This window comes from Musa acuminata, chromosome BXJ3-4 (genome assembly GCF_036884655.1).
Source record: "Musa acuminata AAA Group cultivar baxijiao chromosome BXJ3-4, Cavendish_Baxijiao_AAA, whole genome shotgun sequence".
Classification (NCBI taxonomy): Eukaryota; Viridiplantae; Streptophyta; class Magnoliopsida; order Zingiberales; family Musaceae; genus Musa; species Musa acuminata.
In genome coordinates this window covers 20,895,976-20,907,010 of record NC_088352.1, presented here as the reverse complement: position 1 = coordinate 20,907,010, position 11,035 = coordinate 20,895,976, and the positions used below count along the sequence as shown (strand labels likewise).

At 49.1% G+C, this 11,035-nt stretch overlaps 1 protein-coding gene across 1 annotated transcript; it reads left to right on the top strand.

The window, feature by feature from the left end:
• The first annotated feature begins 904 nt into the window (after nucleotides 1-904).
• Nucleotides 905-2,949, top strand: LOC135636366 (uncharacterized). Its single transcript, XM_065148055.1, has 3 exons — nucleotides 905-1,640; nucleotides 1,716-2,272; nucleotides 2,338-2,949. Exons 1-3 carry the CDS (start codon nucleotides 905-907, stop codon nucleotides 2,947-2,949), a joined length of 1,905 nt encoding a protein of 634 aa, XP_065004127.1.
• The last annotated feature ends 8,086 nt before the right edge of the window (nucleotides 2,950-11,035 follow it).

The window sequence follows — 11,035 nt, the reverse complement described above, 5'->3', positions numbered from 1 at the left end:
TGGTCTCGGGAAACATGTGGCCGAGGAGCACGTCTCGGGCGGGCTGGCCGCGCCGAGGAGGTGGTCTCGGGAAACATGCGGCCGAGGAGCACGTCTCGGGCGGGCTGGCCGCGCCGAGGAGGTGGTCTCGGGGAGCATGCGGTCGAGGAGCACGTCTCGGGCGGGCTGGCCGCGCCGAGGAGGTGGTCTCGGGAAACATGCGGCCGAGGAGCACGTCTCGGGCGGGCTGGCCGCGCCGAGGAGGTAGTCTCGGGAAACATGTGGCCGAGGAGCACGTCTCGGGCGGGCTGGCCGCGCCGAGGAGGTGGTCTCGGGGAGCATGTGGCCGAGGAGCACGTCTCGGGCGGGCTGGCCGCGCCGAGGAGGTGGTCTCGGGAAACATGTGGCCGAGGAGCACGTCTCGGGCGGGCTGGCCGCGCCGAGGAGGTGGTCTCGGGGAGCATGCGACCGAGGAGCACGTCTCGGGCGGGCTGGCCGCGCCGAGGAGGTGGTCTCGGGGAGCATGCGGCCGAGGAGCACGTCTCGGGCGGGCTGGCCGCGCCGAGGAGGTGGTCTCGGGAAATGTGAGGCAAGATCGTCGTTCTTTTTAGGCGTCGAGAAGTCGTAGTGGCCGTTCTCTACGTTGCTTCTTGCAGCGGCTTTGGGTCCGCATTTATGACGGGGTGTCCGTTGGTCTTCCCTGATGCGAGCGGGTGTGCGGATGAGCTGTCGGCCGCTAGGGGGAGACGAAGGGACGTCTCTTTCGGCGGGTTTTTCCTTACATAAATGGCGTGTCCTGTCCGTTTCGTGACTTCTGCTGCTGAGTCTTGGGCCTCGTCGTTTCTTTCTGCCATCGCTCCTTCTCCTCTCCCACGCTACCATCCCACCGTCGCTCCCTCTTGTTCGTTCCAAGAGCCGGTAAGGAATGTCCTTCTCACCTGTCCCTTCGCCTTCGTCCCTCGACAGAGTCCGGGAGAGCATGCCTCCGTCTTCCCCGGACGAGGAGGCGGCGCGAGCCCTTGAGGCGCTAATGTGGCCGCACGACCTCGACTCGGTGGTGAGCGGGTCGTCGCTGGAAAAGCTCCGGGAGCGTTATTACATCCCGGAGGAGTTTGTCCTGGTTGCCCCTGATCCGGGGCAGCGGTCATACGACCCGGTCCCCCGAGGTTTTGCGCTGACCCAAGATGCCCTAGAGGCTGGGTTGCGCCTTCCCCTTCACCCCCTTATTGTTTCCTGCCTATCTCTCTGGCGGATTTCGCCTTCCCAGGTGACGCCTAACTCATGGCGGTACCTGGTAGCGTTCTTGGGGGAGTGTTACTATGCTAACATCACCCCTACCCGAAACCTCTTTCTTTCATGTTTCCGCCTTCTCAAGGGGCCGGGGGGCTATTTCGTGTCGGCCCGGACTGGCTTTCGCGTCGGGGGAGCCCCTTCGAGTAATAAAGGGTGGAAGGGGCGGTTTTTTTACGTCAGCTGGCCGAGGGATTGGGGCTTCGGGGTTCGGTGGGCGGTGAGGGTGATAGATAACACCGTCCCGGATTTGAACGACGAGGAGTGTCGGGATTTGAAGAGGCTTCGGGCAATCCTTCCCGGCTCTCAGGCCATCCGAGCTATGACCGAGGAGTGGCTAGCCGAGGCGGGTCTTAGCCCGGCTTTCGGGGGTATGTTTATAGAGGGTGTTCTCCACGTTTTTATTTGTTCCCCCAGTTTGTGACGGTTTCGCTTTTCCTTCGCAGGAATGAAGCTCCTGTCCCTCCGTGGTGGTCGCTCTTCGTCGGCTTCTTCCCCTCGCCAGTCCGCTGCTTCCCCTCCGCGTTCCCCAGCCGACCCGGTGCCCGGTTCGGCGGGTGCCCCATTGGAGATCCCTGCGGGACGTCCGTCCAAGAAGGCGAGGACGACGGGTCCGGGGAAAAACAAGGCGGGGACCACTCCTCCGACAGTCGTGGGTGCCAAGCGGTCCACTCGGGAGGAGGGGCCTTCCCGATTTGAAGGGCCTAGCCAGGGGGCGGCCGGGAAGAGGGCGAACCTGCCCACGGTGGATGATCTGTGCGGGCTACGCGCGGGGGCCGATGAGCCCCTATGGGCAGCGGTGATGGGCGAGCTTCCGACAGGGGAGGCCTCCGACCCGCTGGTCGCCCGATGGAAGGGGCTGTCCCGAGGGGACCGGGTATGGGCTGGAGGAGATCCTTCGGCCGCCTTCCTCCGAGGCGTGCTCCACCCCGACCTGGCTCGGGACCTGTACACTCTGCCCTCGGAGACCATGCTCAGCAAGGCGGGGAGGTTCCTGACATTGGTAAGCATTTCGCTAACTCTGGGTGTCCCTGCAACTGTGCTCTGACCCTTATTTTCTTGTGGCAGGGCCTCCATTATTCGACGGCGCTGATGGATCGAGTGCGCGACGCTGGCCAGATAATCTGGGACTTCAGCGAGCGCAACTCCGAGTTGTGTCGTCAGCTGGAGGAGATCCGGGCTGGGTCGGGCCCCGAGGCGGTAGCGGCTGCGGAAAAGCGCGCGACCTGTTTCGAGGAAGAAGTGGCGCGTTTACGAGCGGAGCTCGAGCGGTCGGGCGATTCGGTCAAGGAGCTCCAGGAGTTCCTTCGTTTGGATCGGGCCGAGCTCCGCCAGTCGAAGTCAGAGGCGCTTGGTCTCTCCAAGAGGGCGGAGAAGGCCGAGGCTGAAGCCCGCGCTGCTTCCGAGGCGTTGGCCGAGGAGCTTCGCCTCCGCCCATCGAAGGACAAGGAGGCGATCGACGCCTACAAGAAGTCCGAGAACTTTGAGCTCGGACTGACCCGAATGGGGCGAGTATCCTACGAGTATGGATACAGGATCGCCCTGGGTCGCTTCGGTTCGTGTCCTCCCGGCTCCGAGGTGGAAAGGGATCCGTTCGCCTCTCACCCTGTGGACCTGGAGGTGGATATGCCGGAGGACGTGCCGTTTGACGACCGCCCGAAGACTCCGGGTGAGGAGTGAGGGTTGTTGTCGGGTCGAGGGTTCTGTATATGGGTTTCGACTTCTGTATCCCCTCCTTAATAAGATGATCTTCCCCTTCGACTTTCCGCGTTTGCGTATTGTCTATTTCTTCAGACGAAATATTTCCTAAGGTTCTGTATGTTCCAAGTCCGGGGCACGGGGTCGCCATCCATTGTTGCGAGCCTGAATGTCCCCGGTCGGGACACTCCGATGACTCGATAGGGTCCCTCCCACTTCGGGGCCAGTTTCCCCCTTACTTGGGTGGGGTGGCTGACCTCGATTTTGCGCAGGACCAGGTCCTCTAACTTTATTGACCGGGGTCGCACGCTCCGGTTGTAGACCCTCGCTACAGCTCTTTTGTACGAAAGGGCTTTCTGGTGTGCGTCGGCCCGTCTTTCCTCGAGCAGGTCCAGGTTCGATCGGAGCCCTTCGCCCGAGGCTTCTTCGCTGTAGTCTGCCGTCCGCGGAGTCGGGACGGCTACCTCGGGTGGTAACACGGCCTCGGTCCCGAACGTGAGGCTATAGGGAGACTCCCCGGTCGGGGTCTTGGGGGTAGTGCGAAGCGCCCACAGGACGCTTGGGAGCTCGTCGATCCAAGCCGATCGGGTAGCGGATACCCTTCTCTTGAGTCCGTCGACGATGGCCCGGTTGGTTACTTCAGCTAGCCCATTCGCCTGGGGGTAGGCCACCGAGCTGAACCTCAGTTGAATTTTGTGCTTGGCGCAAAACTCTTGGAATTTTCTGCCGGCGAACTGCGGTCCATTGTCGGCGACGATGGACTGGGGTAGGCCGAAACGGGTTATGAGGTTTCTCCATACGAACCTTTTCACTTGCGACTCCGTGATGGTCGCTAAGGGCTCGGCTTCGACCCATCTGGTAAAGTAGTCCACTCCCACGATGATGTACTTCCGCTGGCCGGAGGCGGGCGGGAGAGGCCCGAGTATGTCCAGTCCCCATTGCGCGAATGGCCAGGCACAGTCGACGGGGGTGAACAGGACCGCCGGCCGTCGGGAAGCACGGGCGTGCTCCTGGCACGAGCTGCATCGCCGCACGAGAACTTTTGCGTCCTGGCGCATGGTCGGCCAGTAGTACCCCTGTCGGAGTACCTTGTGCGCCAGGGCTCGCTCGCCTATGTGTTCCCCGCAAGCCCCTTCGTGCATGTCGGACAGAACCGTCCAGGCTTCGCTCGGCTCTGTTGAATCTCGGATTTTGATGATGAAGTCAATTGTCATTTGTTATCTAATCTATGTGTTGAGATAAGTGTGCAGGATTAACTACGATGAGAGTAAGACAAGCAGCAGGAGTTGCGCCGGAGTCAAGATCATGATCACGTTGGGAGTTCGAGAGTTCGACGGAAGTTCGGACGGTCGTCGGAGGTTCAGAGAGAACAGATCCGAGAAGTCCAGAAGCTTGCCAAGCGAAGCTCGTCGGAACTCGCCAAGTGGATCGTCGCAAAGTCCAGGAGTATGCCGGATGTCCGCAGAAGGATCACCGAGGGTTATCGGTTGATCGACGGAAGTTGGCCGGAAACTCGCCGGAAGAAGCGATTGACGCATCGGAGCAAAGCTGCAGAAGTTGTCTTAGAGTTAATCGTAGTTAGCATGATGATTAAGCATGAAAATGGGAGGTGACCCCATTAGCTTAATCTTGGGGCAATTGGGCCCCTGAAAAGATTCAAAGTGGGTCGAATGGAGTGAACCATTCGGACCCTGATTGCACCAGGAGGTGCAACCGCCCCAGCCAGGAGGTGCAACCGCCTGGGCTGTGGGGTTGAGAGGTGCAACCGCCCCAGCCAGGAGGTGCAACCGCCTGGGCCGTGGGGGTTGAGAGGTGCAACCGCCTGGGCTGCGAGGCTGGGAGGTGCAACCGCCCCAGCCAAGAGGTTGCACCGCCAGAGCTCAAGTTCCGAGCTCTGCCAGGCGATACAACCACCGAGCTCTGGCAGAGAGGTGCATCAGCCTGAGCTCAGTCTCGAGCTCTGCCAGGTGATGCATTCACCAAGCTCAGTCTTCGAGCTTTGGCAGAGAGGTGGATCAGCCTGAGCTCAGCTTGGAGCTCTGCCAGGTGAGGCAACCACCGAGCTCTGTTTCGAGCTCTGCCAGGTGATGCAATCACCAAGCTCAGTCTTCGAGCTCTGCCAGGTGATGCAACCATCGAGCTCAGTCTTCGAGCTCTGGCAGAGAGAAGCAATCGGCAGAGCTCAGTCTTCGAGCTCTGCCAGGCGGTGCCACCTCTCCAGTCGAGAGGTGCAACCGCCTGATCCCAGAATTTTGGGATTTGATCGATTTGATCGTTTTGAGCTCGAATTTTGAATTGGGTTGGGGCCTATAAATACCCCACCCATTCAGCACTGAAAAGATACAGACCTATACCGAAATCGTGATCTTTTCTGTGAATCTAAAGAGCTCAAAAGTGTTGTAAAGCCTTTAAGTCTCCTCCTTCTGTTCTTCAAGTTTTCAATTGTAAAGTGAGGAGAGAAAGGTCTGTAAAGGTTGTCTCCTAAGCCTGCCAAAAGAGAGAAATTGTAAGAGGGAAGTTTGGCCTTCGCCCATTGAAGGAAGGCACCTAGTTGACGTCGGCAACCTCATCGGTGGAGGAAGCCAAAAGTGGAGTAGGTCAAGGCTGACCGAACCACTCTAAATCTCTGGTTTGCGTTTACTTTCGAGCACTTTATCATTACTGCAAACCTCCCTCATCACTACTGCTCTCTGCGCTTTCACGAACAAGTTCTAAGTGCTGTTCTTCCAAATCTGCTTTCAGACGTAAACTCGTATTTTCATACATTACAGTTTACGTTTACGTTTGATTCTGCAGAACTGTTTTCCGTGCTTTTACGAACGAGCTTCCTTGCAGTTTACGCTTACATTTTAATCCTATTAATAACTGCAATCTGTCCTCTACGATTTTACGAACGAGTTTCAACATTTAGACGTAAAACTGCATTCAGACGTAAATCGGCTTTCTTCGCTCAATCATCAGATTTCAGTTTACGTTTACGTCTTGGTTTCAACTGCATACTGCCTTCTGCGAGTATACAAACGAGTTTCAAAGTTTAGACGTAAATCTGCGTCTAACTGCGTTTAGACGTAAAACTGCGTTTAGACGTAAAACTGCGTTTAGACGTAAAACTACGTTTAGACGTAAAACTGCGTTTAGACGTAAATCTGCGTTTAGACGTAAAACTACGTTTAGACGTAAATCTGCGTTTAGACGTAAATCTGCATTTAGACGTAAAACTACGTTTAGACGTAAAACTGCGTTTAGACGTAAATCTGCGTTTAGACGTAAATCTGCATTTAGACGTAAATCTGAGTTTAGACGCAAAACTGCGCTTAGACGCAAAACTGCGCTTAGACGCAATCTGCGCTTAGACGCAAAACTGCGCTTAGACGCAATCTGCGCTTAGACGCAAACTGCACTTAGATACAAACTGAGAATTTGCTTTTGCATCATAATAGTTTTTGAACAAACGCAGCTTTTGGTTTTTAATCGCTGTAAGATTTCCACTGCACTAATTCACCCCCCCCCTCTTAGTGCTCTCGATCCTAACAATTGGTATCAGAGCAAGGTTAACTCTCTAAAGAATTAAAACCCAAGAGAGATGGCATACGCCGGAAACCAAGAGGGGCATTCAATTACACGTCCACCCATGTTCAGTGGAACGGACTACACTTACTGGAAGACCCGAATGAGGATCTTTCTTATTTCTATGGATTTTGAACTGTGGAACCTTGTTGAAAATGGATTTTCAAAATCTTCTCTTCCAATGATCGATTGGAACGATTTGGAGAAGAAAGCTTTCGCTCTTAATGCAAAGGCTATGAATGCCTTATTTTGCGCACTTGATAAAAACGAGTTTAATCGTGTTTCAACTTGCGAAACTGCTTTTGATATTTGGCACACACTTGAAGTGACCCACGAGGGCACGAGTGAAAGAGTCAAAAATCAATCTGTTGCTGCATTCTTTTGAACTTTTCCGAATGAAACCGAGTGAAACCATTGGCGACATGTTTACCCGTTTCACGGATGTCGTCAACGGTCTAAAAGGACTCGGAAAGAGCTTTTCGGATTTTGAGCTTGTTAATAAGATACTAAGATCCCTTCCTAAGAGTTGGGATCCTAAAGTCACCGCCATTCAAGAGGCAAAAGATCTGTGAAATTTCCCTCTTGAAGAACTAGTCGGGTCATTAATGACCTACGAAATGACTTGCAAAGCTCATGAAGAGCAAGAAGACATCCTTCCAAAGAACAGGAAGGATATGGCACTTAAAACTTCTGAATGCCACTTGAGAGAAAACTCAAGTGATGAGGACTGTGATGATGACTTGGCACTTTTGACAAGAAAGTTTAAAAAATTCTTCAAAAGAAACAAGTTTAAAAACGATGTGAAAAATAAACTTGAACCTAAGAAGGACCAAGTGATCTGCTATGAATGTAAAAAGCCGGGACATTACAAAAGTGATTGTCCCCAAGTCAAGAAAAGAACAACAAAGAAGAAGGCGCTCCAAGCAACATGGGATGATTCGAGCGCATCCGAGGAAGAAGAATCCAACACCGAGCAAGTTGCTCATTACGCCTTTATGGCCATCGAAGAGGAGGTAACGGATTTATTAGATGCTGATTTATCTTTCGATGAATTATTAAATGCCTTCCATGATTTATTTGATGAATGCAAAGTTATAAATAGAAAATACAAGTTGCTAAAAAGGGTACATGATAATCTTACTTGTGAGTTTGATAAGTTAAAAGTCGAACATCATGATAGTTTAAACTCATGTATCAAATGTCATGATTTAGAAACTATACAAAAAGAAAACTTGCTGCTTAAGGACACCTTGAAGAAATTCGAGGTTGGTAGTAAGTCATTAAACATGATCCTTACAAACAAGGGTCATGCTCCCAAAAGAAGTGGGATTGGATTTGTGAGGAGTCCTCACCGAAATCCAACTACCTTTGTAAAAGGCCCCATCTTACATGTTCAAAACCAAACCAAGTGCAACTTTTGTTGCAAATCTGGACACAAGACACATTGTTGTCCATTTAAGAAAATAAGTCCAAACAAATTAATTTGGGTTCCTAAAGGAACCATGATAAACTCTATGCAACATGATAGAAAATGTAGATCTATTTATGAGGCACCCAAAAGCAAATGGGTTCCTAAAGATCATTCGTTCCTATAAAAACATTAAAAGTCTAGGCCGGAGCAAGAAATAATGTTCTGCTCCTTGACTCTCAATCGTCATAAACCAAGAATCAAAATGGGACTCGCAACGCTTAAGTAACAAGTGGAAGCTATGAAATCACAAATACGATACAATTAGAAATATATCATATCCAAATTCACATACCTCCCTGATCTTCAAAACCTGTTCATCTACGAATTAAATTCTTGTAGAAACTAAATATGTCATGATCTTAAAAGGGACACCAAACAAACATACGTACGCACGTTAAAAGATCTATCTTACAAAGAGCTTCTTCCTTAAATAAAAACTCATACGAAATCATGTAACAAACATCAAATTGCTCTGAAACTCTCCTCAAGGCAAAGGCTCCCTAATCAAATCATCTTAAGAACTCACCTGCTGCAGGCGGTGGCACCTCTCCAGCTGGCGGTTGCACCTCCAGCCATCACGGGTTGCCAGAGGTTGCACCGCTCCAGCCAGAGGTGCAACCGCCAGCAGCTCTGATCTTTAAAATCACGCTAGGGCCGGCTTAGGAACCGACCCCAACTCACCCCCATTTCCTCCTCTACTCTTCCAAGTCTCCTCCATTCCCATTTCACTCCTCTAAGCCTTCCAAATACCTCTTATTTCGGAGCAAAACATCAAGAATCCTTCCTTCTCTTAAAGATTTCACAAAGGTACTCTCTAAGAAGCTCTTAAATTCTGTTTTGTTCTTCATTTACTTTAGCTCATCATCATCCCTCTAAACAGCAGTAGTAATGGGATCTAGAAGATCCTCAAGGGACAAGGGAAAGAGGAGAGTAGTAGAAGAGTTTGATCTCACTCTTTTTGATTCCAAAAACCATGCTGAAAAATTTCTCTCCTTCGAACTAAGAAGCATCAATAAGGGAAAATACGTAGATCTGAATGAACTAAGAGATGTAGAGACTATCCATTGGTTTGCAAACCTAAATCTACTTCCCATTTTGCAGATCAACGAACCCATTTATCCTAGACTAGTTAGATTGTTTTATAACAACATGCAAAAAGATGATGAAGAAAGGATATCAACCTATCTCTTAGGACAACACATTTCAATCACTGATAGATTCATTTGTGATATGATAGGTATTCCCATGAAAAGCATAGGACTTTACTTCAAAGGATCATGGGATGAAAAAACTATTGAAACATCCTACGTTGAAGCCTTAGGAACAATCCTTGCCAATCCTAACGTAGAATCTATTCCTAAAAGTTGTGAACATCTAATGCCCTTTAACACTAAGATACTTCATCATATCATGACTAGTATAATTCTTCCTAAGCAATACCATCATGATGAAGTGAGTCAATTGGAATTAGGAATTATGTACCTAATTATGAAAGAACGTGACATTTGTCTTGGCTATCTGATCCAACAAAACATGTTGGAATTATCTACGAAAGATATGATGCTCCCATATGGTGGAATTATTACTAGAATAATGAAAGCTTACGACATTCAAATACCACTAGAAGAAGAAGTAATGAAATCAGATAGATACAGCATAATAAACAAAAATCTACTTCACCGACTAAGATGTCACTATAGAAACGGTAACTGGGTTAGAATGCCTAGAAGAACTAATCCCCCTGAACCTGAACCTGAACCAGAGCCGGAAACCCCAGTCTTTAGGAGTACCCACTCTCCTCCAATCTGTCCCTTTGAGGAAACACATCCGGTTGAGCAAACTCACACATCATCCATCGAAGATATTGGGATTCGGATGGACCGATTTGAGCAACGACAAGAACGGCTTGAACTTCGACAAGATCAAATCCTAACCGAGCTACAACAAATCCATCGACAATTTGACTCTTTACTTAGGCACTTTAATCTTCCACCTCATGAATAAGCTTGTATAAACATCTGATGTTTTTGATATGACATGTTGTAAACTCCTTATGTTATTCATGAAGGACTTTGTCCTTATGGTTACCTGATATGATGTACATATGTTACCCTGATATGGTTATCTTTGTCTGTGTAAGCATATTTGCAAACATCTCTTGTTGTTTATCTCGGTTTTTGCACTGAAACTAAAAAGGTTTAAAAGCCTATGCCTTGAAAATATGAAGCAACATACCAATGTAAGTTGATAAGTCAGCAGTATGACATTGATATGGTTGCTATTGCTAATATGATTGCTATCATGCCATGTATCAAACAAAATGTGCATCATACGAGCTGATATCTTACCATGTGATGCAATGCTACACTTGCTGAAATAAAAATCCTGCTATGCAATATGATATAATGCTGCACTTGAAATAATTGTGTTACTACATCAAAATTATTTTTCGAATGTTATTACTATTACATGCCTTGACAACGCTTGATCAAATAACATGTTGCAAATTATGTGACAAATATTTTTAACCAAATGCATGTAAGAAGTTCATTTTTCGGGTTGTATGCTAAAAATGGGATGTTCCCGTACACTCTTATGAAAACTCTTTGGAAAATGACTTTCCTCCGTCAAGCAAAAAACAATAAAGAGATATATGTGTCATGACTTCCTTTATATGCTTGATAATGCTATCATGCTTTTTGTTGATGACAAAGGGGGAGAAAAATATGAATTGATAAACACTATGTCATAGCTGAACTGCCATAATCATATCTATGTCATAATTGCAAATAGTTGAGTGATGCTATAAACAATGTTATGCCATCCTTGCATCACCAAGAGATATGTGAACATGTACTATAGTTTGCATCATATCTTGAGTTGATATTGTGAAGAAAATGCAAACTTACTAGAAAATCTCAAATGTGAGCATCATGTAAAAAGTCCTTCGTAGCTTTATATGATTACATGATGAATGGTTACAAACACAATCATACAAACTTGATGATGTATGTCATGCCTTGACATAAT